The sequence below is a fragment of the Lipophrys pholis genome (assembly GCF_963383615.2).
Source record: "Lipophrys pholis genome assembly, chromosome: 4".
NCBI lineage: Eukaryota > Metazoa > Chordata > Actinopteri > Blenniiformes > Blenniidae > Lipophrys > Lipophrys pholis.
The window spans coordinates 19,688,863-19,716,336 of NC_137637.1; the positions used below are offsets into that span (position 1 = coordinate 19,688,863).

Consider the following 27,474-nt stretch of genomic DNA (forward strand, 5'->3'; position numbering starts at 1 on the left):
CAACCCATGACCTCCTACTAACACAGGTAAAAAGCACATACCACCTTGTAAAGGCTGTGAAGACGACTGTTTGCAGTGAGGGGATAGAGAAGTAATTGCATAGTAGGGAATGTCTCCAAAACATGAACATACACACTCAGGCAAGGCCAGGGCATACAGTAGATTTAATAAGGAGCACTTGCTTTAGGCAAGTATAAATTGCAGAGCGAAGATCTGACAACACGTATCATAATGGAAATGTGAAATGTGCTGGCTTTCTGGAAACAGACATGCAGATGGCTAAGAACCTCTTCACCAGCTCTTTTTTTCTACAACAAGAAAAAAGAAAACGGGGGGGAAAGGGGGTTGATAATGCATACTCACTCACTGCACCGCTAATAAAACCACCGAGTTTAACATTGCTCTCCCACTTAATTAACCACAGTATGGACTACGCACTTAGGGTATATCTGCAAATCAGGCACTTTTGCACACAGAAAGACGGGCGAGCGCACATGCACACACACACGCACACGCACACGCACACACACACACACACACACACACACACACACACACACACACACACACACACACACACACACACACACACACACACACACACACACACACACACACACAGAACAACCAACCAACATATCACTCATTGGAGCATTAAATTTCATATCCGCATGGCAGTGGTGCATTGTGTAAGAGTGTGTGAGTAAGTTTAACAGCTCGCTGCTACAAAGCAATATTGTGTTTGCACAGGCACTGCGTGCCTGCGTGTGTGTGTGTGTGTGGGTGTGTGCACATGTATGCCTGTTCTAACCTTTAAGTTTCTTCTAACCTTTACTTTACTTATGCTACAACTGCCTTTCTTTCTTGGTGTGTTCACTAAAGTCAAGGTCATGGTAATAGGCTAGAGAGGTGAGTGCCTCACTTACACATACTCTTAATGCACAGAGCCACTGAATCAAATCATTAAAAAGACCTTAATTATCACTTAATTATTCCCTCAACTCACCACTCTCCAGCCAAGTGTGTGTGTGTGTGTGTGTGTGTGTGTGTGTGTGTGTGTGTGTGTGTGTGTGTGTGTGTGTGTGTGTGTGTGTGTGTGTGTGTGTGTGTGTGTGTGTGTGTGTGTGTGTGTGTGTGTGTGTGTGTGTGTGTGTGTGTGTGTGTGTGTGTGTGCTTGCATATGCATTTGTCTGTGTGATTAGGAGGTGATCAGGGCTAGTGACGCGGAACAGAGAGATTAACTCCGCCTAAGGAGCGATAAAATAGAGGAAAGACAGATGGAAAAGAAAGAAAGAGCAGCAAGAAGGAATGAGTTCTGCATTTAAAATAAATTAAGGACAAGGAGGAACGTCATAGGAGGAATGCATGAAGAAAATTATGCAAAAATGAAACTATGGCAAGTATTAGATTAACACTGGAAAATGTAAAACAGCTTTGCACAAAGGACCATTACATTGCGTGGTGTGTGTGTGTGTGTGTGTGTGTGTGTGTGTGTGTGTGTGTGTGTGTGTGTGTGTGTGTGTGTGTGTGTGTGTGTGTGTGTGTGTGTGTGTGTGTGTGTGTGTGTGTGTGTGTGTGTGTGTAGGGTGGGCATTGGTGTGTGGTGTGTGGTGTGTTCAGTGTAGGGTCAGATGGATGAGAGACTGAAGCAACTGCTGTGCTGTGAAGTCATTCTCTGCTGAAAAGCCTCTTTGAACATTTGATGCACCATGAAACAAAGACAAACTGCAGACGGACACACGTACAAGCTGTTCTCAAGAGAGTAACCCTCCATGCGTGCTTGCGCGCACACACACACACACACACACACACACATACACACACACACACACACACACACACACACACACACACACACACACACACACACGGACTGTGGTCAGTGTAAGTTTTCCTGTCTGCCTTGCTCTCCTCACAGCTAGATTGTAATCTTAATGGAGTTCCTCTGGCAAATTAATAATTACTAACTCAAACAAACAGACAAACTGTGGCCAGTCAGAGGGAAGTGTGTGTATTCCTGCAAAAAAAAAAAAAAATGCAATTTATGAACATGGACTCTATTTGAGTGAGTTTCCACAATTTCCAGTTTGTGGTACTTTTGTTCATTTCTGGAATTAGTTGTGACGTTACATAAGAGGTAATTACAAGAAAAATGAAGAAACTTCTCTGAAGTATCACTTTCAAACCCAAGTCCATCATTCTGTTACATTGCCAAAGGAGGGGCCACCTATAAGAAGCACATGTCGCCCTCGGGCGCTTTCTCTTATCTACACATAGTTTAAAAACTGCTCACTTAAGATTTACTGAGTCAAAAGCTTTCGCTGTAAAGTTGTAGGTGCATGCATACTCATACATATAGAGCAGGTGTACAGCAAATACAGCAGAAGCTGCCCACAGCAATATATCCTTATGCATTTTTGTCTGTAGGACTGGAATCGTCCTGTTCAGTCTTGCACACTCTTGTGTGGAAAAAGCATGTGCCTGGAAAAAGCATGTGCCTGCAACCAGCACTGCTCTTTAGGTCTACTCGTGTATTTTTTCAGTTCTTTTCAGCTTCTTCTTCACGATATTAGGGTGGGCTTGCATGGAGGTATATTTCTGCTCTGTTGCTCGTGTATCTCTCTGCATTGAGCCACACCTAACTCATACTTTACCCAGTTAAAGCTCAGTGATACACACAGCAGATTATAGTCACCGTAAACATACGCAATCATCTCGCCATACAACACTATTGCAGCCAGCTGAAATACTTCAGCAGTCTTTGTCATCTCTGTGTTTGCACTTTGTGTGCAGTTTGTCAATAAAGCCCACACCACCACAACAATGAACCAAGGAATTCACTGAAAGGAATCCAAAGAAACGGCTTTCCTTGAGATTCCTGTTCAGCTTAAGGTATCTGACTATAGTGAGCACACTGTTGGGAAAACTAGCATTGTTGAGGCTGATACAAAGTGTGTTGTGACTTGGTCGCCTCATATTTCTTAACACCCCCCCCCCCCCCCTTCCCCCTCCTCCTTCTCATCACCCTTCCTCCCCCTGTTCTGTGTCTGTCTCTAGTTACAGGAGTACTACAAGAAGCAGCAGGAGCAGTTACATCTTCAGCTTCTGACTCAGCAGCAGCAGCAGCAGCAGCAACAGCAGCAGCAGCAGCAGCAGCAGCAGCAGCAGCAGCAGCAGCAGCAGCAACAGCAGGCCGGGAAGCAAGCTGCGAAAGAGGTGAACATAACGGAGTACACACTCACTCAGCTCAAGTAGGCTCTGAAGTACACAAGTGCCCTTAAATGCAGTAAAAGTGGTTGACATGGGAGTAAGCAGAAGAAAAAAAAAATCACATAAAGGATGTAATGTATAGACTGTAGCTACATATAGTACAGTAGCTTTCTTCCTCTATCCCTGATCCTGTCCTCCTGTGTCAAGTTAACTGTAGTGTGCACAATCTGGTCTCAAAAAAAGGATTAGTGACTCCAGCAGCATGCCATGTGGAGGGAGTGGAGGAGTGCTGCGCTGAGCCACGGGTTATGCAGCCAAACTATTCATTTGCATGCCTTGAGCTCCAAGACTGAAGGGAAATCTCTCTGTGGGAGGGGTTTGCCATTCCTTTAATTGGCAATTAACCCCGCCAACACTCGAAGCCCTCCTCTGCTTTCTTTCTCTCTCCAACCACACAATTATGTGCCAAGTTTACCACAGCTGTGGTACAGTATGATAGCAGAGGACCACATCAGGACACAACACATGGATCAGAACTGATTAAATAGGTTTACTGTCATCACTGTAGTCATGAGAGCTTGTGTGCTTCTTTACATACCGTATGTGATGTGTGAATTATGATAGTCAAAATGGAACCTGCAGAAGACAGACTTAAGGAGGAAGACCGCATGAGATTTTTTTTTTTCTGATCAATGCATGAGGAGACACATCCTAGTTTTCTTTCCTCATCCCCCTCTCCCAGTGGGCAGAGCCCCCCGCCCCGCAAACTCCTCGCCGACAGCGGTCAACCAACTCGACCGTGACCAAAGCAAACCAGTTGTGGTTGACTCGCATGTTGAGAGGGTGTCTGAATCGCTCTCCCTTTCTCCCTCCGCTCTGCCACTGTCCCAGTTTTCAGGTTTGTTGTCCTGTAACAACTAGACAAGTGCAAACACTGGTCATACAGCCACACATACACGCAGAGAGAGATGCTTGATGTGTGCCGGTTCACTGCACAAACACAAACACCTGGGGGAATATGCCTCCCCACAGAGCTGCATGCAACTAATATGACTAAGGACGTTTCCAACAGTCACAGTTATTCAGCTGTTGTGAGGCATCACTCACAGCGACAACAGCTTTTTAGTCATGTCCTTCATTTCCCGGCAACTGACAGGGCTTTTGCATTTTTCTTTTGGCTGTGTGATTTTTTGCAATACTATTAGTTTGCTGGATTGCGGATTTGAATTGCCCTACCTTGAGCAAATGTAAGAAAGAAACAGGAGACAAAGAAAAGAGTTGAAGAAGGAGGAAGAATAAAATCTCAGATTTTCTTGCTGGGGTATTCGTGCACTAGTCCCTTTGACTTTTTGCCCTTTTCACTCTCTTCTTCTATCCCCCCTTCACTTTCTTGTCTGCATGGAAGTGATGCGTTGAAAGAAAGACTGAGTGAGTGAGCGTGTGTGTTAAATTTGTGTTTTGTGTGTCGCCGGAGCATTTGAGACTGGTCAGGAGTCAGCTTAATGAAGTGATTCTGACCATCACAAGAGATGCATGCTGGTGTGTGTGTATCTGTGGGCGTCCATCTACAGTGTGTGTGTGTCCATCTTCTGAGTGTCTTTTTGTGTGTGTGTGCGCGTGTGTGTGCGTCCTTGTGACTGGCAGGCTCAGACAGTGTGTGATGTGCTCATAAATCACATTGACAGCCTGTTACTGCGCTAGCTTTGGCCACTCAGCCACAGCTAATGTAAACAGAACACAGGCACACATCCACACACACACAATGTGTGTTTTAAAGAACCATAGCCATATCTCAGGAGGGAATAGGAGACAGAGGAGGGAGTGGAAGAAATAAAATGGACAGACAAGTAGAAAAGAAGGGGCAGGAGGGCCGGGGGAAAAAAGGAAAATGAGCAGGAGGGAACAGTTCAGTCAGGACATTCTGATCTTGATAAACCATTTATTGCAACTAATGAGAATTTGGCAACTCACTTCAAAGAACTGAACTATGCAAGCATGACACAGATTTTACGTCTTGCGTTTGACAAAGCCAAAAAGATGGACGGCGTCCAATTACACAGAGTTACAATACAACAAATGCATGTCTTCCTAAAGCAACTAAAGTAAAATGCTGGAGACATCTAATGATTGGAAACCGCACAAGCGGACTTGTGATCGCTGTTGCTCTGTTTGTAATGACCAAACATGTTCAGGAAAACTCATGAGGATTTTACTGTAGTTTTTGAATTGTCACATAAATCTGATTGTTTCTGTAACTGGCTGGCAGATTTATTCCCAGTTCCTACGGTCCCATCTATAACATTAATACGCAGGAATCCGGAGCATGTTTACTCTGCAAGCGAAATGTTACGTCCACACATTTGAACATGCGAGAGCAACAATCAGTTGATCAATTAAGATGTGACAGTAAATGAAAGGAAAACACAGGAATTCCTTGGAATGATCAAACAACCAATTACATGGCAAAAGGTGTTTTTTTTTCCTTCTCCTTTTATAAACCCATGTAAAGACACACACACAGAACCCACACACTACTTTTCCCCAAGCTCCACGTCTGAAAGGAAATGACCTATTTGCCCTTCCTGTGAGTTCTTCTTTGTTCAAAGAGTTTCAGGCTGCCACTTTCTCACACACACACACACACACACACACACACACACACACACACACACACACACACACACACACACACACACACACACACACGCACAGAAAATGAGCAGTCGTATTTATTTATTTTTCCCTTCCACTAGTTATCTGCGAGAGATAAAGACCTTCTCTCCCAGGGGTTAGTTGGGGGGTTGAACTTCAAATAGCTCAGCACGGACCAGGTCTGCCTCAGACTGGGAGAGCAGGAAAGGGGACATTTATCACTGTAATACACACCAACATTATCGTAACACGCCATGTTCTCCTTCACTCCTCTTTTAACCTCCCTCTGTCCCTTTGCCCCTTCTGCACCTCCTTTGAGTCCTCACAGCTTGGCATCAGGCCCTCTTTCTTTTGGTACATGCCAAATTTCATATCTCTTTAGTTCTCGCTTAAGTCTTTAGCCTCAGTTGACCTTTACGTCAACCTTATATTTATCTGGTGCTTTATTCTTGAATAAATTGAGACAGAATGATGCGATAGGTTAAGCAGACACACTGACAAACTTGTTTGCAAAAAGAGTTTCTTTTCTGCTGTAAAAAATAAAGCTGCGATAATATTTGTTTTATATCGGGTATTCAATTTAAATATACTACTGTAGGAAGTCACACATTTTCTTTAGGGGTTTTAAATAAAAGCCAATGTGAAAATATTGTGGTTTGGTGTACACCACTAAATGATTGGACTTTTCTGCGCAAAGCAAAAGGTCTTTTAGCTGAAGGTCTGTTCATACAAATTGAAATGGTTCAGATTTACCTGATCATGTATTTTTGATTAAAATTGTGGTCTTGAGTTTGGATAACAGACCGCCAAACAAACTAAGTGTTCTGATTGTGAGTCTTTGGCGGTCATGGTTTAGAAATCCACAAGGATGTCATTGACTTCACAAATTGTGACTTGACGAAATTAAATGGTTTTAACTTTTCCCCTGAGTCATATCCATGTAGCGCCACGTCACATATAGCATAAAAACATGATCTAACGTCTCTCTGTCTTCGTGTTCTTGGTATTATCTTGCAAACAGCAGTTGGGCAGTAAGCAGCTGGCCTTCCAGCAGCAGCTGATTCAGATGCAGCAGCTTCAGCAGCAGCACATCCTCAACCTCCAGAGACAAGGCCTGGTCCCACTGCAGCCCACCGCTGCCATGCAGTCTCTGCAGCAAGGTATGTGCACACGCTGTACAGCACAGGCATCCTTACAAACCTACAAGTGCGCGCGCACGCACACACACACACACACACACACACACACACACACACACACACACACACACACACACACACACACACACACACACACACACACACACACACACAGGCCTGAATCCAGTGCTGTCTGTGAAGCCTGTTAAGTTAATCAGCCTATAAAAGATAAAAGAAAACGTGATTGGTGGGTTTGTGGAAAGTACTCATTTGGATAATAGGTAAAATATGCCACTAAGCCTCCTGCTTAGAGATGTGTGCATATGCCTGGGCGAATGTGCTCATGCATGTGTGTGTACTTGAGATTAACCAGACACAAGTACATCATCGTTTTGCTATTGCTGTGCCCACTGGATTTGGTTTCTGTTTCTATGTGTAACTTCTCCTGCAGTAACTTCTCCCCCTTAATTTTGTCAGCAGAGTTTTAGGAGGATAAATTTTGACTGGCCCGCCCCAAGTTAACATGCGTATGTGTGTGCCTCTCTTTACACTTCTGTCTGAACACTTGCCGAGCAACGCATAGCACATACACACAGGCACACGCACAAACAGTATCTCAAAGGGAATGCTTTAGGGGCTCTAAAGTGGCCGTAACATTGCTAAAGCGCTGACTGAGTTGACCAAACAGACCGGTTTCCTTCCCGCTGTCTGATCCCAGATCCCTCGCCCTCTTTTTTTTCTCTCTCTTAGGCAAAGTCACATGTACTCACACAGAAACACACACACACACACACACACACACACACACACACACACACACACACACACACACACACACACACACACACACACACACACACACACACACACACACACACACTCATACGCAGTTGAAATAAACTCAATCATAATAATCACATTTTGAGAAAGTTTGATTCCAAAAAGTTTACCGACGAATTTACAAGTTTTCGAAGAGGTTGAACAGAAAAACAAAAACAACTTGATTCAAATGAAAAGACAGAGGCTACACTTTTCTTAGGAAAGTGTAAGTTTTCAGACAGTTGAACTTCGGCATCTCTGTGTCTTTCCTTCCCTCCGTATCAGACTGGAATTTCCCTGCAGTGTGAAAGAGCTGCTCCATTGTGACGGCTCAGCCAGGCGTGAGCTCGAGCATTCCTCTGACCAGCCAGGCCACACAAACACACAAACACACATGCATAAACACTCACACCTACACACACAAATGCACGCACTGTTGCCCCGCCTCAAAGAGCTGTTGTTTGGTGCTGTGGTGGGTGGGGGTGGCATGAGGGGTCCTTTAATGGCCTCTGTTTTTTTGTGTGTCTGCAGTAAGATGGAGGCATTTTGGAGACCTCTCTTATGATGAAACCCACCGAGTGCATCTATATATTTTTAATCCAAAAGTTTTTTTATGAGCAGTTTTAGGACTTCCTATAACTTTTATACAGATGAGTTTGTTTAATTTATATCTAGAGTTTATCATTTCAGGTTGCATTCGAACATGTCTGCATTCGTCCACTTGTGTTAAATATAACCCCAATAATCACAAAATCACAATCAGTAAATATAAAACGTTTAAAGCTAATACTGTTGGCACGAGGGCTCTCATCTGAAATGCTTTTCCCCCCCCAAAATTTCCTAATGAATGCGCACAAAATTGTCAATTTCTTTTGTTTAAAAATCGTTCAGCTTTCATTTGCTTTCAACCTAATATCTACCTTGAAACTCTTGGCATACTGCCGTCTTTGACTGGAAATCCCTTTCTCTCTGGAGTTACATATTAATTGTTTTTTAATTCACTAGATTTGTACAGTATGAGCAGCTTTATGAAAGACTCTTTACCGACTTTACACTTTCACTCCCCTTGTTTGCAGATTTGGTCAGGCTTTTCGGATAATACATGCTCATACTCTCACATACACATAAATCTATACACAGACCACCTCATTTTTCCAGAGTGAGAACTTTTGTTTTGGCGGGACCGCAAAAGAATGCAGACAAAGCAGACATAATATTTGGATTGCTGCGAGGTCCCTCTATGCGTATGTGCAGATGTGTGTGTGTGTGTGTGTGTGTGTGTGTGTGTGTGTGTGTGTGTGTGTGTGTGTGTGTGTGTGTGTGTGTGTGTGTGTGTGTGTGTGTGTGTGTGTGTGTGTGTGTGTGTGTGTGTGTGTGTGTGTGTGTGTGTGTGTGTGTGTGTGCACGCACATGTTAACATCCATTGGAGTTGGCTGTGGCATTTTAGGCGTCTCTCTCAGTGTGAAATTGGAGAAGAAATAACAAAGCTGTGACTAGAAATGAGCTCCAAGTGTGCACCCACCCTGTTCACACAAATAGTGTTTGTGACGAGAGCAGTGGTGCTGGTGGACAGTAGCAGTTGACAATAAAGTTTAGAAAAGTGATGAGGAAGAGTGGCTATCTGAAAGGATAACATATACATGCGAAAATCAACTTCTGGCTTGTTTTCCTCTCTTAACCACCCCTCCAAACCGCAGGGGCTGTAACAGGAGCATGTGTGTTTTATGTGGATCAGACTAATTAGTTGCAGCTATCTGTGACTCCAGTTTCTAAGTGTGTCTGCATGTGGGTGACGTCTGATTTATAGTTGACCACGTTTCCTTCGGTGTCATGTAAATGTGTTAAAACTGCCCAGAAAATGGGAAATTGATGTGTAAGTAATGTGAGGTAATCATGTGATGTTCTCTGCAGCGATGTGCCCGTCAGACCTCCAACAGCTCTGGAAGGAGGTATCAGGCGTGCCGAGCAGTGAGGAGGCCCTGAAACAGGCCGAGGGCCTGGACTTGAGCACCAATAGCTCTAATTCTACCTCAGCCTTCCCCAAAGCTCCCAGTGCTCACATTCCACTGCACAGCCTGCCCAATGGACAGAGCCACACCCCAAAGAGAGACAGGTACAGTGAGACAGTAATCCAGACCTGCCAACATTTCCTTCCCATATTGTGACGTTACGTCTGTCCTCTGTGTCACTTATGTTCTCTCTCTTTCAAACATTCTCACTATATTGTGTTTGTAATTTTCTTGACTCAAAGTGTTTCGCTTTTCAGTGAAGCAGACACAAACACAGTTATAACACGTGCAGCATTTCACACATCACCAGAGTGTAAATGTCTCTCAGCTCATTTGATAGGACTTGTGTTGGGTTCAGTATGTTCTGCCAGTAGACTGTCAACCACATGTCAGCATGGTATAGAGGAGATGTGAGGAGAAGGAGAGGATGGAGGAATGAGGGGAAGAGAGGTGGAAAAAACACGGTGGACGTCTGAATGTACTTCAGAGATCAATTCGGTATTACAGAGTGGGCATTAGCAAGGATGCATTTGCCGGGTGTATTTGTTCCACACGTCATCATACAAGGACTGTGTTGCCCCATGGCTGTGTTGGCTCATGAGCTTCTCTCCATCTTTAAGAGCCAGACTGTTTGAGTGGATATCCTCCTTCACCAAGGCAGACAGCGGAGATGACCATGTACCACTTTACTCCAAAGGCAGTCAACCCCCCAGCAGCCAGTAAGTAGCATAATCACGTACACACACACACACACACACACACACACACACACACACACACACACACACACACACACACACACACACACACACTCGTGTGGACAAGAAAGAAAGTATTGCGAAGTGGTTTTAAATGTCCTGTAGCTCTGATTCAGTGCTTGCACTCCGGGCACCTCAAACTCTGTTCTCTAACCCGATATTGAAGGGAGTGAAAAACTGCTGGAAGTGTTCATTAAAAAAAGGTCCTATTAGTTCACTGAATATGTCATGTGCTGTTATTCTAAAACTACTACAATGTGTGCAGGTTGGCTGAGAAGTTCACCAAGGGGGTAGTAGCAGAGTGTGTTAGCCTGCTAAGCTAATGCATGGCTGATGTGGAGGAGAATGTGGTTGCCAACAGTTTGTCATGTCTGCTGTCTGAGCTGCTTCTGAGTTGACTTAACCACAGCCAGCATACACACATGCACACAACATACACCCCAACCTCAGCCTGCACATATGATCGGGAAGAGGCAAAGAGAAAAAGAGAGCGAAAGAGAGAGAGAGACATGTTTCCATCTGCAAGACAAATGGTTTTTGTTAGACAACCTTCTGATGTTGATTTGGGAGAATCCCCATTCCAGTCCGTGCACACCCACACACACACGCGCGCTCACACACACACACACACACAAGCGTGCATGCACAAAGACACATAGAAATACACACGTACACAGTCGTGTAAATATATGTGGAGACAGCAGTCGCCGGCGAAGGTCCAGGTCTGAACCACATCTGCTACTGGACCTGCCACACACACATGCACAGATACAGTTATTTTGCCCCAAGTCCAAACCAAACCTGGCCTAGTCTTTCATCGTCAAACACACATACAAATACATGCACACTCATAAATATGAACTGATACACACACAAAAACACACAGAAAAGCTCACCACAAAAGAACAACCAGCACATGACGGCAACCGCCGCCAATCAGTCATGGCTGGTTGGTCCTGTGCCGGCTCTGTGTCAACTTCTGAAACATTAGAACTCACATCGACACTAGGACGTGCGCACACACACACACACACACACACACACACACACACACACACACACACACACACACACACACACACACACACCATTGACAGAAATACAGGTCATAGACTTCAAAATGTGACTTTGAGGTTGCTGGACCAATTCCCTTGTTTGCCTGGCTTCTGTAACTGACCCCACTCTGCTCTATCCTCCTCTCTCTCCACTTGGCATCATGAACTAGGCAAACTAATGACTGCTAACCAGATTCAGATGGCTGGATTGATGCTGCTACTGTGCTTGGTGTTTTAGTTATTTATTTTTTGTTGTTTCATGTGTCTTTGTGCTAAAGTGTGGCATATCATTTATTTGCCATTATTCCAATAAAGCTTTTCGACTTTGATTCTTTTTAAAAATGTCTTGCTGTTCTGTTCGTTTTGCTTCGACCACAACTGCGGTGACATCTCTATAAATGCACAAATGCCTGTTCCTGATTGAGTGACTCAGGGAACACTATTGGTTGGCCGGATGCAATGATTTTCTGTATATGTTTCAAATTAAAAGTCCTTGTTTGAAAATTAAAAGCTCTCCGGTGTTTCATACAGAGTGCCAGGTTTTGACCCAGTCTTGTTGTGTGTCACTCTCTCCACAGTCATGAGGAGCATGCTGGCTCTCATCCCCTCTACGGCCATGGAGAGTGCAAGTGGCCGGGCTGTGAAGCACTGTGTGAGGACATGGGACAGTTCATCAAGTAAGTCAACAGCCGCCTACAAATGTTGTGAAATAGTTGTAAATACAACAATGAAGAAGAGGCTCACCATCTCAAGAGTCAGATTTTGACTACATGACTGTTGCAAGTTTTGGGTGATAATTTGTAAATATGCAATGTTTGATACGGACATGTTTTCTGGTCTCAACTGCTTGTGCCAACAGTATAAGCAGCAGCAAAACGTGAAGCTTATCGAGTAATGTACATGTCATTCACGTACATCACCGGAGTTCTGCTTTTCCTGACTAATTCATCTCTTGCAGTCTGTTACATCACATTAGCACTGAGGCTCATACATGCATGAAAACACACCGGTATAAACATTCACTTGTCCTGTGGGTGAATTCTTTGTTTTCGAAAGATTGGCTGGGCTAATTTTCCAACAGATCCCTCCAGGTCTGTGATTTTTTTCAACTATTTTATCTTTTATTAGCTGTATATTTTTTATCCTTTTTTTTTTTTTTTTTTTTTTTTTTTAAACACAGAGACCAAAGTAGTCCACAAAGATGTTTATTGTTTGGATTTCACACAAAGTCCTTTCTTCTTCATTTAGTAGGCGATTTTACTTTTTCTCGTTACACATTTTGTATTCGAGCAGCTTCTTTCTCAGCCCTCTCAGTCTCCCTCTCCTTATTTCTATTTACTTTCACTCCTCCCACCATACACTTTTGATTTGCCGGTTTGGAGTCACAGTGTGATGCTGATGTAGTGTCTGGCCTTGACATTTTTCTGCCTCTTTTTCCTGTGTCAAACACACAAGCACAAGCACAGTGGACTTCCCCGTGGCGCTGTGGTGACTAACGAAGGCTTCACAAGCCTCTAATGAAGCCCTAAATAAACTCACAGTCATTATCGATGTGGAACTCTTAGCTATTTGAACAGTAGAGATATTAATAAGCCAGAGTGATGAAATACGTATTCACACAAACACACAGACACAATCACAGACGTGTGCGCAGTGATTGTGATGGCATCGGACAGTCAGATCAAAGCTCGCAGGCAGGCTGGGAAAGTTTGGAGAGGAAAGCTGTTGTTTGGTGTCTCATTTCACATAGCCCCAGGGCAGATGGAAGGAGAGCAAGAGATTGTGTGTGTGTGTGTGTGTGTGTGTGTGTGTGTGTGTGTGTGTGTGTGTGTGTGTGTGTGTGTGTGTGTGTGTGCGTGTGCGTGTGCGTGTGCGTGTGCGCGTGCGCGTGCGCGTGTGCGCGCGCGTGTGTGTGTGCGTTTAAAAGAGCAAGATGAAAAAAAATATATAAAGGCAGCGACAGATAGTGTTGTCAGTCCAGCAGTGCGCTCCCTTCCAGCAAGCCTTAGTCATCGCCCCAGGAGGGAAAAGGGTAGAGCAAGAAGAACTAAGAAGGGGGGCACTCCACTATTTCAGGTCTTTCTTCTCCTCTCTTGTCTCTCTTCCCACCTCCCCTCCCTCCTTCTCCCTGTATTCTGGTATAATACTCTGGCTGTGGTCGGTGAAGCTGTAATGTGGGTTAAAGCCTTGTCTGCCAGCACTCAGAGGAGTAAACAGAGCCTCATTGTCGGGACACATAGAAGAAAAAAAAACCTGCTACTGTTTATGGCCCGACTATGCAGGGAGGGAGGGTTTTGGGGGCAGATTCAGTTGAAATGAGTGTGAATCATAGGCATTTGGGGAGTTGCGGGGGAAGAAGAGTGGGAAGGGGAGAGTGGACAGAAGTGTAAGTGACGAAGAGAGAGGGGGCTTCACAGAGAATGAGTGCGAGAAAGAGAGGGAGATGGGTGAGATCATGTTTTTGTTATTATTATCGTGCACTTGTGTTGAGCCATCTATCTGCCTAGATTAGCCATGCCATGACATCATTGTTTTTGTTTCATTTCTGGTCTTTGCTTGAGATTGCCCAACTTTTGACTGTTGAAAACACACACACACACACACACACACACACACACACACACACACACACACACACACACACACACACAATTGTGATCACATAACATACATTCAAACATTTTCACAATAAACAAATCATAGAAGTGGCTTATGTATGAGCTTATAAGGATATGAGATATCACACTCTAACCATGGCCTGTAGAAGAAGGCGTGCGCACACACACACACACACACACACACACACACACACACACACACACACACACACACACACACACACACACACTGCAGCAACCTGTGAATAACCTTGGTGATGACGGAGAGGAGCGAAAGGGCTGGTGGAAGAGATAGAGGGAGGGGCACACTGGGAAAGATCAGAAGGTCCCAGGTCCTCCCACATTTGAGGAAACAAACAGCGCCACCATTCCCACATACACACACGCAGCCAGGCTTGCGCACACACATACATAGCCATGTTAATAAGTGGAGTGGAGCTAACAAAAAGTCTTAAGATAAGGCTTTGTGCGATAACACATGAGCTCATATCCAGGTGGTTGTCTTGGATTATGGCTCACTGAGTCCCAATGAAGTATACACACACAAAACACAGCTGCTGCGTTCTTCTCTAGACAAAATAAACTTCCAAGACTATGATTTATTTTTTTAGCACTAAAACAGCTCAGTTTAAACATAAGAGCTGAGTTTGGTTACTTCATCACCGAGGACCTGTGAATTGATTTAGGATTAATCCTACTGACTTAGGAATCTTTATTAAATTGGGACTAACAGTGCTTTGATCTTGATACCTTGTGTTTGTAGATCTCAATTTAGTTCCCAGAAACGAGGGAATACTGATCCCTTTGCATTTCCCATCTCCTCCAGGCACTTGAACAATGAGCACGCCCTAGATGACCGCAGCACTGCTCAGTGCCGAGTCCAGATGCAGGTGGTTCAGCAGCTGGAGATACAGGTGAGTCACACACAAATGCACACTTATGTTACGAGTACACACACTTAATTTTCATTTGCTCACAAACAAAGTAATGAAGACTGTTTCTGCCTGTCAATGGCAGTAACTTGTCTCAGGCAGGGCAGGGTTTATGGAGAGCAGTGGAGCTTGTAATTTAAAAGGAGCAGTCAGCAGGGAAGCTGCCATCGCTGCTCCAATTATAAAGCTTCTCTGGTCACCAGTAAGAGAAAGTGAGGCTGAGAGGGGAGGAGGGAGAGAAAAGAAAAGAGAGACACAAGCTAGAGAGCGGAAGACCAGGCTGCAAGGAGTCTCTTGTTCTCAAAGTGGTTCATGCACGCAATGCTCTTGAAACATCTGAATGCTTCGGCAAAAGTAAAACAACAGTGGGGAAAAAGTGAATTGCTGCTCTCAAACAGTACTGTATGTAAAGAAAAAAGTTCCAAACAAAGTGATACAAGGGAAAACACAAAGGCTGTCTCCTCACACAGTCCTCACACCCACTGCATCACTGTGTATTTGTCCACGATGGTGCGGGGGCGGGGGGTGGCCAGCATTAGGGTGAGCTTTTGTGTTTGGCCGTGGTAGTAAACAGCGTTTAGCTGAGCCCCTGAAGCCACCACCAGGGAACGCAAAGTGACAGAGAGGCAGCTGGTGTCACATCACATCAGGACAGCCGTCTCTCTCCCCATGACATGTCACTTCATCCCTCCGCACTCCACAGGCAGCCCACTGCTCTGCCCTTTTATACACACAGATGCAGGACAGGAGCTGTGCTCAAAATCTCATGGCTGCACACTGACACACTTTGCTGCTGTGTGTGAGTATGGAAATGATGTGCGCGGGCTCGATGTAGTTCCATTATACCTGGAGGCTACACGTGGATGTTTGTGTACTCATGTTCGCACACACTCACACACACACACACACACACATACAGGGTTCAGTGTTCCCACGGGCTGGAGCATCGCCTATTAAACAGCTGTTAACAAAGTCAAATGGGGACGAGTGTGTCTGCAGGCTAGTGTAAGTGAGTACGAGAGCTCCGGGTGCTAGAGAGGCGTCCTCTTGTATTTGTCTCTGTGCATGAGGTGTAATTGCCATTGTAATTCTGTGTCAATACCACACAATATCAATCTAATGGCTGGAATATAGGATAGCATGTATTTCATAGTGGTATCCACTCTAATGTGTGTTTTTTTGTGTGTGTGTGTGTGTGTGTGTGTGTGTGCGTGTCTGTTTTATAGCTGGCAAAAGAGAGCGAGCGACTCCAGGCCATGATGACCCACCTGCACATGCGCCCCTCAGAGCCAAAGCCTTTTAACCAACCTGTAAGTAGACGTTTGCAGCCCAGAGTCACATTGTGTTCACCTTCTGACCCCAAACCTTTACTCTTCCCTCTAAACACCATTAACTTTTTTCCACCGCTGTCCTTCTCGGGACTTCACGTGCCTCTGATTCTCTCTCGCTTGGTATTCACGCCCTCTATTGACCAACGAGGGTTATTCATAAATCGGAAGGCCTATTTTTTCTATTACTTTTACTCCTTTTTTACTTTCTTGGAACTTCCCATGATGCTGGTTTATATCCAAGAAAACTACGCTGTCCTAATTCTACAATGTAATGGGTTGCTGTTTTTCACATATCCAGACTATCCGATATGAATTCCCTCCATTTGTGCTTACGGTCCGTCTGCTCATCAATGAAAGAGAAGAGCCAAAACAGTCACTCACAGTCATACGAGTGTGCCAACAAATGGGACCTAAATTTGATGTAGTGTCAGTGTGTCTCTACATGCTTGTGTGTGTGTCCACGCTGCTTGGTGAGGTTGTTATTAGGTATCTAATGAATATTTCATTATTCAGATTGACGAGGAGTCTTATTAAAATATGAAGATGTTGAAATTAATTGTCAATTAGAGGTAGAGTGTCTTAATTTGAGAATATAAATGGGTGCAGCCGAGTGGCAATGTGTGCATGTTCCAGTGTGTGTATGTGTGTGTGTTTGTGTCTACTTTTGTGTGTGTGTCTGAATGATGTGTTGATCGCAGGGGGATCAGCTGCCATTATCATCTAATGGGAAATCAGGAAGAGGCGTGTTCTGTCACCACTGGAGACGAGCCTCAGGGTCAGGGATTGGAGGAGGAGGGGCGGAGGAGGAGCATCAGGAATGGAAACAAAGCTTGGCCTCAATTAACAGTGTTCGACTGTTGCCGTGGTGATGGGGCAGGGTTGCCGCTTTAATGAAGTACCTGTTAAACAGCCCCGCCCCCCTCCAGAGTTTAAATGGTGCAGAGAGGGGGCAGAGTAAATAGGAGGCGATTCACACATTTTACATACATCTAAACAACACACACAGACAGGCACTCACACACACACACACACACTCAGTGGTTTTAATTAGTCCTACACTAGCAGCCCTAAAACGTCTCTCCCAGAGAGACTGGGAGTTCTGGTTCCGTCTGTACGTGTGTTTGTGAGCACGCACGCATGTTAGCCTGCACGTGTAAGGCTCTGCCTAATTGGGCCGAATTGGTCCGTGAAGACTTTGCCACCGCAGAGCGCATGTGTGTGCCTCCTTTTTTACAAACATGCTGTCGTGTGGTTTTGTTTTTGTAAGCTCAGGGTTAATTGCAGCCTGTGCTGTGTGTATAAATGTATGTGCAGCGTGTACAAGTGTGTGTGTGTGGTTCTGCACAAATGATAGGGCCTCATATTCACTGAGAGTGCTGAAGGCCTTTTATTAATTTGATTTAACATTTGCCATGCTTCCTGAATAAAGCATCCTGTATAGCGTTTGGTTAAACCATGTCAGTTTAATGGGTGGAACAATTTTCCCTCGACAGGAAAAAAGTCGGCCTCTCCATCATTGCGTTTGCATCATTCCTGCGACACGTTTACGACAGAGCAGAGGAGCCTAATAGACAAGTCTCTCGTAACTCGCACCCTAAGGATGAATATTCCAAGAGATGTATGTAGAGACTTTACTGTATGGGCTTTTTTTCTACTTTGTGTGATCCATTGATAAGATCTGACCCTGCTCTTATCTTGACGATCCTCCTTTGTAAACAGCTGCGACGCTCAGCAGATAGTGAAGTGATAAAGTCAAAAGGCAGACAGCAGTAGTTTTCATTCAAATCCATCTGATGTTGCAGGTTTTAAAATTCTCCACACTCAACACATAAATTGCTTAAACTAGGTAGACAACTCCTTGAAAGCAGCGGGACGCCGATGTTCCTCCAGATGCTTCCTCCTTGCTACGAGACAGAACTTGCAGATACAATGCATTACTACTTTTTAATCTTTTTTTGTGTGTGTGTGTCTTAGGAACTCTAGCTACAGATTCCATTGAAACTTCCACACCAGTTTAACTAATAATTAGTCCTGTGTCTCTCCTTCTAGTTGAACCTGGCTTCCAGTGGCTCTCTGTTAAAGCGGGACAGCGAGGCCTACCCAGAGGGTCTTCCCCACCCCCCCACCTCCGCTGCCACCCCCATCACCCCACTGCGCCAGGGACCCTCAGTCATCAGCTCCTCCAGCCTGCACACACACTCCCACTCCCACTCGCATGCCGTCGGGCCCATACGTCGGCGCAACTCAGACAAGTACTGCACCCCCATCGCCTCAGGTACACCGTAACATACATCTTCCCTGATACCAGCATTGCCGTCTCATTTATGTTGTGATCATCGTCTACGCATTGAGTTGTAATTAACAAGTTAATTACCTTTATTTATTTACATCCCTATTAGCTGTTGCTAATGTTTGATCCCTGACTCCACCCGGGGTCCATAAAAATCAGGTGTTGATTACTGTTATATATATTTACCCTTTATTGTAAAAGCCATGAATTCTGCCTCAATTCATTCATCACATTCAGGTAGTTGTTGCCATCTTGTGGTTTTCCTGCAATCAAAGATTTCTCTCGTTCAATCTGCAGTTCCCCCCCGTCTACAATTAAATGTGTGTTAAAGTGTTTAGTTCTCACAAGAGTCTGTAAATGACATAAGGCTGAGATGCTCCTCAAATACAAACCAAAATTAAAAATTGTAATATTCCAGATGGTTACTGTTGAGATTTTCTTAACCATCTTTGTCCCATACTTCTCTTTAACTCAATAATGAATTGAACATCAATTAATCTGACTTATTGTGTTTCTCAGAGCTCGCGCAGAACTGTGAGTTCTACAAGAACGCTGATGTCAGGCCTCCCTTTACTTACGCCTCTCTTATACGTCATGTAAGTCCCTCCAGCGATTCCCCCAGCAGCTCTCCCTTTCTCTGTCTTTTCTAACTTTTATCCCCTTTCTGCTCGTTCTCAGGCCATTTTGGAGTCCCCAGACAGACAGCTGACTCTTAATGAGATCTATAACTGGTTTACAAGAAAGTTTGCCTATTTCAGGAGAAACACAGCCACATGGAAGGTAACGACTCGCCATACAAACCCACTCACACACACTCCACATGTTTATCTTTCAAACTTGTACTGCTCTTTGAAAATCTGCGTTATCTAAATATCTTAAGCTAAATTTATTGGTGCAAAGCATCATTTAAAAGAATTTACAAACAAACAAACTAGATAGGATTTGTTTGTTTTAATGAGAGAAAAAAGTAGATGTATCTTTAAGAAGTAAAACCCTGGATGATAGTTCTGTCTGTTGCTGGGAGATTATATTATTTCCAAGACATAGCTGACTATTTTAAAAGTAATTATTGCTAAGTGATTTCCTGGGCACCCACTGATGAAGCCGTGTTTTCCAGCTGAGACTTGTTGGACTACAACTAATGAAACAACGTTTGGAGGCAGTTTCCACTGTGCTTTTCGAAATGCTGCTCATTGGCCAAATGACCTCACTTAACAGAAAACATGGTCTTACTGAAGACCTAAACTTACTTCTTACATAATGACACATGTACAATAACACTGAAACACACATGATGAAGCCGACTTTGCTGAGATTTTAAAGACGCAACCGATTGAACAGTTTTTTAATACTTTCTATGATTTTAGAGGAACTGTCCTGCTGCCATCGCTGTGCTCTGGGTCCTTTACTCTCACTTTCAGGCCTAAACAATCCTCTCACCGCTGACGAGGAACACTCAGTGTCAGGAACACATCCAGTCGTCATACTGCATCTTTACAGAGAAGCTCAGAGAGAGCTATGGCACACTGTTCATGATCACACGTCATCCTCTTGCTTTATAAATCTCTCACACACCCATACCTGGCCTGATCTCCCTATTGTAGGTGCTGACCCATTTTCACAGAAACCTTGCTCTAATTTGGATCTCGAATGGAGGAAAAGTGAGGCGATGAGCAGAGGAGAGAGAAAGGGGCCCTCCAACAGACCTCAGCAATGAGGCAGGGATGGGAGGATGGAGGGAGTGGTGTGGAGGGGGTTGAGAGACAGGGCAGCCAGGACTATCTTTACCCCCTCATCTGACTTTTATGAATTTTAACTATTAATGTCTGGTGTCTGCTTCCTGTGCCGTTGGCCTCGCAGACCTTTAAATATAGCTTGCCATGGCCTTATGTATTTATATAGCAGCTCAGCGAGTCAAATAGGGCCGTAGAGATGTACGTCCTTTAATAAACCGTTATATTTCATGAGGAGAGCACTGGTGTCAGGGAGTGGAAGTCATTGATCAGAGGAGCAGAGGGGCAAAGAATGAAGGAGTGAGGAGGGAGCAGGAAAAAGAAAAGGATGATTGAAGGAGAAGAGAAGATGGGTGTTAAGGATTAATGTGCTATATAATGATCTAGAGTTTGCTTTTTCAACCAGATTCAACCACAATAATTTGCTTTTTTGGTACTTTTGAGTGCCAACACTCATAAATAATAATAAATCTATATTCTTCAAAATGTCATTTGTAATACAGAAGAAGCTTTACTTTGACTACCAGAGGTGGAAAATATAAGTGCACAAGTACAAATTTGATGTAGTTTAGGTACAAGTGTACACTCCCTCACTTACTTGTAGTGATAAATTAATTTTGGATATTCAAGAGTTTTCCTCCTCTGGGTCCAAATTACAGCTCCAATAATTAAAATGTAAGACTTTTGAAGTGTTTCCAAAATTATGCTATTACGTAGGAATCCTTTTTTATATATATATATATATATATATATATTCACATCACCTACCTATTTTACTTCTATTTTTTTTCTGCCTATGCAAGACTACAGTCAGACAACACTTATCCTGGGAGCATCAGAAAAACAGCTGAGCTGCTCACACATTGTCAGAGACAACGAGGTGTTCAGTAATACCTGTGAAAATGAAAGAAATTGAATCTGTTGTTTCAGTTTTTAATGGAAAAATAATCTCTTGTTTGCTGCACACAATTTAGTCTTTCTTCCCCAAAAATTCTACCTCCTGCGGTCTCCCCCGCTCTTTCAGCTGGAGGGAGCGGAGATGAGTGGCACATGTGCTGTGACCCACTGTAAATGACTGCTAATGTTTTAACTGGAAGAATTAGGCTTTCATCACGGAGACGAATGCAAATGGCACTGCAATAGCACCGGCGTCTGGCGTGCGCGGCGTGTGTGTGCGTGCGCGCGCGTGTGTTTGCACTGTCAGGGTGGCAGGCAAAGATTGGGGTCAGACTCATTTACAAAACTTAGCATCGCGGCTCGGGGGTTGAGGGGATGCGGGGGAGAAAGGGTTCCTCCGCTGATTATGGCTTGTGTAATTATGTGTGTGTGTTTGTATGTGTGTGCGTGTGCGTATCTGAGTGTGTAATTACGGCAAGGAGTGATGCATGCCTGGCCTGTCCCTCCCTCTCGGCTTAGAACAGCGTGTCAGAGAGAATATGCAGGATTTAATTATAGACGAATTAAAATTGGTAATGAAATTGGGCATGAACAAACTACAAATAGCAGATGAAAAGGGAGGCCTGTCCCTGGGGGGTTGAGACGAAGATAGCGGTGTGCCTGCCTGCTTGGCTGTCTGAGTGCCTGTGGATGTGTGTGTTTTTTTGTGTGTGTGTGCTGATGATGACTGATTAGAAACATTCTGAGATAAAATAACGCTACTAGAGAACGGCTGCCTTGAATTAGCACAGCACAGAGAGCCACAGTCAAGTGTGAAGTGGAGGGTGAAAAAAAAAAAGGGCAAAGTTAGTTATATTATATAAATGAAATAACTTCTATCCTCTAGTCATGGGATCGATAAACGTGTGATAGAAAGCATTTTATGGTAAGCGTCTTGAGTGTATTTAAGCTGGATAAAAGTGTCCATGTGTTCCTCTCCGCGCTGCACATTTTTCGTTGGATTCAGGAATTTTCTAAAGCCGCCAGCTTGCTAAATGTGTGAATTTACAAGAAGATTTAGATGTTCCTCTTTTATTCCTTCCAGCTTCTGCATGTGATTGTGGCTTGCAGCTGATTGCTTCCTCTCGTAACGAGACTGTTCGATTCTTTTTAACATTTATGAGCTGGAAGAAATTTTCAAAAGCAGAAAAACGATCTTAAACATAGGAAGAAAAAAAAATGTCTGGGTTTGAAATACATTGCAGCGTTTTCAGCCGGCTTGAAACAAAAAGTCAGATTGTGAGCGATAAAATTAATGGAAATAGTGCTATCATATGGAATATAAACTCTCTTTTCTTTTTCACTCTTCTCTCTCTCAGAATGCTGTGCGCCACAACCTGAGTCTGCACAAGTGTTTTGTACGCGTGGAGAACGTTAAGGGGGCCGTGTGGACTGTGGATGAAGTTGAATACCAAAAGAGGAGACCACCAAAGATGACCGGGTAAGTGAGCGCACTTACACACACACACACACAGATTCACACGTTCACGTACACATTTGTTGTTCTTGGTGTGTAGTTGGAGCTGATATGAGTGTGAGCTTATGGGTGCTGGCACTATGATTGCTTAAATGGACCCTCTATTATTACCGAGGGGCCAACTCGGGAGTCAAGTAAAACACAAAAAAAGAGGGGTGCGGTGGGGGTGCTGACTCATGATTTATGTAGTGTGTGTGTGTGTGTGTGTGTGTGTGTGTGTGTGTGTGTGTGTGTGTGTGTGTGTGTGTGTGTGTGTGTGTTTCCTGTTTGTCAACACCATTAGTGAGCAGCTGTGAGAGACGCAAGACAGGAAAAAAAACCTTGTTAGTGTAGGTAAACAGATGTTCTGTCCAACCACCAGAGCAGCCGGGGATGATTACACACACACACGCACACACACACACACACACACACACACACACACACACACACACACACACACATGCATGCCAGATATCACACACTGTCATATATGTATTTTAGCATCTGTTTACAGTCTGTAAATGTTTGTATCTGAAACAAACATATTTATGAGATTTGTCACAATGCTTCAAGTGAGTTCACATCCTTTCACATGTGTGGACAATCTGTGATTTTTCAATCTTGTTCACTCTCTGTATCTCTCTTTCGCTCTCTCTCTTTCTCCCCGCATGTGTGTGTGTGTGTGTGTGTGTAGAAGTCCCACCCTGGTGAAAAACATGATTTCAGGCCTGGGCTTTGGATCCCTAAACGCCAGCTACCAGGTAAGAGCTCTACTTGGAATTTATTTGTGTGTATGTGTTGGTGTGTTTTGTATGACATACACACACACCCACACACACACACACACACACACACACACACACACACACACACACACACACACACACACACACACACACACACACACACACGCGCACACGATAGCCAGTTGTAATCAAGGGCACTAATATCAATTCCCTCTTATAATTAGCCAATTCCCAAACGACGTTTAAGCTACCTCCGCTCACCTCCACCTCCTCCCACACATCACGCAACACACTCTCACCTCCCACCTCACTTTTTCACACATGTGCCACCTCCATTGCTATAGACACACACGCACTAGCTCCATCTCACCGCCACACACACACACACACACACACACACATGCACACAAAATGATTTATTGCGTCAAGTGGTTGTCAATTAAGGTTACTGCATAAAATTATTGCCTGTCCCAGAAATTCCACCTCTGAGCCTGTGAGAGTTCCTTTTGTCTTTTTTTTTTCTTTTCTCGACCTGTGAGAGGGGAGGTGGGGTGATTCTCAGTCACTGTCAAACCTGTGTTAGCGCACGTGTGGATGTGAGCATCTAGGACAGTGTCAAAAGATGCTCTTGTGTCCCGTCCTGCTGTTCTCTTCCCTGTGAGCCCCCGATGCTGCAGTGTTGAAGTTCAGGTTGCGGCTTGCTCTCTCTCAGCATTCGTGTTGAGAGTCTCCTGTCATCACGCACAGACACTTAAGGCAGGGACTTAAATGTACAAGTGCAGCTCATGATGGGGAAAGTACTGTATATAAGTGCCCCCTAGTGGCTTGTCCTGTTCACTGGCACTTTCGAGGGTATAAATCATCAGTGTATGAAGAAAAAACATTGATCATGCCTTGTGGCTCAATCAGCTTTCAAATAATTTCCCATACATTAAATATGTCCACATTAACAAGAATTATACTTTCTAAAAACCTCTGGTTATGGGTTGAAGTCAGAAGTAATGAAGTACAAATATATTGTTACTGTTTCAGGTATTAATACGTAACTTTGTACTTTTACTCTCTACATTTTAACAATGTGCACTCTTTATTTCTTACGTTTTCAAACCATGTTATTTACTTCAGCGTAATAGTGTGCATTTGAAATTCACAAAATCCTTGTTTGTGTGTGTGTGTGTGTGTGTGTGTGTGTGTGTGTGTGTGTAGGCTGCACTGGCAGAAAGCAGTCTGGCCCTGCTGAACAGCTCATCCCTGGTGACCCCTACATCTGCGGCCAGCCTCAACATGCTGCATGTGGGACACGATGATGTCAGCTCCACTGTGGAGCAGGTCAACAGCAACGGCAGCTGCAGCCCCACCCTCAGCCCTCAACAGTACAGGTAAGACACACGCACGCACACACACACACACACACACACACACACACACACACACACACACACACACACACACACACACACACACACACACACACACACACTGCAAAGCTGTAACTTTATGATTTTTTTTTTATAAATTACTTGTGTTGCTCTACAAACAGAAAATCCAAAGTTTCATCAAAGAGTTTTAATCAGGCCAGGATAATGAAATACGTTTGTCTGACATGATCGACTACTATTTCTGAGGTTTTTTTTTTTTAAATATAATTTGTCACCTGACGATCTACAAATGACTTACCTTATCACTCTTGGATCTAAAAAAAAAAAAAAAAAAAAAAAGTAATTACACATTTATTACATTTCAGTTTCACATGAATTATTATGTAGTTTCATATTTCATCTTGATTAAATAAAATATATGCAACCTTGACTACATACTTCAATTGAGACGAATCTTCAGATTTCATTTCAGTATTTTATTGACAATTTTGCAAGTAAAAGCTCCACCCTAATTGCCAGTTCTCTGCTCAGCAGCCACCCGGTGCATGTGAAGGAGGAGCCCACTGAGCTGGAGGAGGACAGTCGGCCAGTATCCCTCTTGGCCGGTGTCACACACAGCCTGCCATTGCCGAGCGATGAGCGCGACCTGGAGGAGGATCTTCCCACAGAGGAGCTGGAGTAAGACAGATCCACTACAGAGCAGAGAGGCCGGGACTTCATGAGATCAAACCCCGATCCCTCTCACCAGTGTGACGAGGAAAAAATAGCAACAGTACACTTAAGAGAAAAGAGAGAGAGAAAAAAAGAGATTTCTTTTGTTTGTTTGTTTGTTTGTTTGTTTTCGAGAAAATTCAAGCAACTATGGATGTTATTGAGAAACTCCAAACAGGGTTAGATGACCTTCGCTACTTTCAGAGGCAAAAACCAGACTGTGGAGCACTGCTTTACCTCCACGTGTTGCTTTCTCAACACTTGGCTCAGAGGTGTAACACCACTTAATGCATACACACACACGAACGCGCGCGCACACACACACACGCACACACACACACGCACACACATTCATCCACTTATCAAACCATGTCTCATCACGCTCCCTGGAAAGATCACCCTCTATGTAGAGATTCCTCAGAGGCGTGGACACGCACTCTCTCCTCCTCACCCCGCCACCCAGCACACAGCGCCCCCTCTGTCCACTCGGGCTGCCTGGCCGGCCATTTTATCTCTACGTCAGGTGAGAAGACACCGACGTGTGCGCATTGAAAAGAACCAGGTGCCCTTCTGACACGCAGACACACACAGGATCATGTGTACATAGATTCGGAGCAGTCACCTGGAGCCGTGCGGTTTACCTCTCCTTCTTCCCCCTCGTTGAGTCAATCACTTGCTCTTTCATGTTCTTTGGTTCCGATTGAAATGAAACTGTCCAAGATGAGGAGAAAGGAACGATGAGCGCTTTCAAAGATTACCCGACACCTCTCCCGAGCAGACGCCCGTCTTCACATCTGCTTGCGGTGCATATGGCGAGCGAGGCTGACCCAGTGGAGGCGGCGAGGCCCCCCCCCGTTCCCCGCCCACACCTCAGCCAGCAGCAAGACACTTAGCGAGGGACATCTTTTAGACTTTTTGCTTCTGAGTGATAAAAAGAAGACATTTTACTACCCAAACTTCACCCCTTTCCCATCCTCCCCAGAAGACTGCAGGAATAGGACCATGTGGTGCTGTCCTCCTCCTCTCCTCCGTCGGCAGACGGAGTGATGAGGGTGGAACACTTGAGAAAAAGAAGAAAAGAGGGGAAGTAGGGAGAAATGATGGCGGAAGCATCTACAAAAATATTGTGACTAAAAAGAAAACTGTTGACGATTATGGATTATAGCAAGAAAAGAAATGTGTGGTAGCTTTTGTCATTTCCTTTTCTCTCTCCTTTTTTTTATTTGATGTTATTATCATTGTTTTATTTTTGAGGATCAATATTACTGAGGTCGTGTTCGGTTTTGACATACCTTCTGTAAGGATGCTGTTGTTTTTTTGTTTGTTTTTTTTTGGTTTTGTATTGTAAGTTGTTTGATTTACTCTGGTTGTTCACACCATTCCAAGTGAGTATTGGCAAAAAAGAAAAAAAGAAAAGAAAAAGCGCAGTATTGTCCCGACTGTCCAAACCCCCCCCCACCCCCCACCCACCCCACTCCAGACCCACTCCCTTTCTGTCCTAAGTGTAGCAGGCAAGTAATTTGGAAATAGCACTTAAAGTTGCCATTATCCAGACAGATTATTTAACAGCTGAAACTTTATCTTTTCATTCTCTCTCATTCACTTGTTTTCGGTTGTGTATTTAGTTGAGAACTATCTGTAATGCTTTAAAAATATAGATATATATTATTACTGCAGTCAGAGAATACCTCATCCCA

General features: G+C 44.2%; 1 protein-coding gene across 3 annotated transcripts in view; it reads left to right on the top strand.

The window, feature by feature from the left end:
• foxp4 (forkhead box P4) overlaps positions 1 to 27,174 on the top strand; it is an 88,934-nt gene extending 61,760 nt beyond the window's left edge. For 2 of the 3 annotated variants that reach the window (XM_080461000.1, XM_080460999.1), the window contains exons 5-18: positions 3,058 to 3,216; positions 6,884 to 7,022; positions 9,732 to 9,933; positions 10,450 to 10,548; positions 12,221 to 12,319; positions 15,087 to 15,174; positions 16,419 to 16,502; positions 18,573 to 18,798; positions 19,333 to 19,409; positions 19,492 to 19,593; positions 22,802 to 22,923; positions 23,636 to 23,702; positions 24,894 to 25,066; positions 25,598 to 27,174. In XM_080461000.1, coding sequence (XP_080317126.1) covers positions 3,058 to 3,216; positions 6,884 to 7,022; positions 9,732 to 9,933; positions 10,450 to 10,548; positions 12,221 to 12,319; positions 15,087 to 15,174; positions 16,419 to 16,502; positions 18,573 to 18,798; positions 19,333 to 19,409; positions 19,492 to 19,593; positions 22,802 to 22,923; positions 23,636 to 23,702; positions 24,894 to 25,066; positions 25,598 to 25,748 — 1,788 coding nt within the window. In that variant the 3' untranslated portion in view covers positions 25,749 to 27,174. The remainder of the gene's footprint in view (positions 1 to 3,057; positions 3,217 to 6,883; positions 7,023 to 9,731; positions 9,934 to 10,449; positions 10,549 to 12,220; positions 12,320 to 15,086; positions 15,175 to 16,418; positions 16,503 to 18,572; positions 18,799 to 19,332; positions 19,410 to 19,491; positions 19,594 to 22,801; positions 22,924 to 23,635; positions 23,703 to 24,893; positions 25,067 to 25,597) is intronic. The other variant, XM_080461001.1, reaches the window with a different exon arrangement.
• Positions 27,175 to 27,474: the final 300 nt, after the last annotated feature.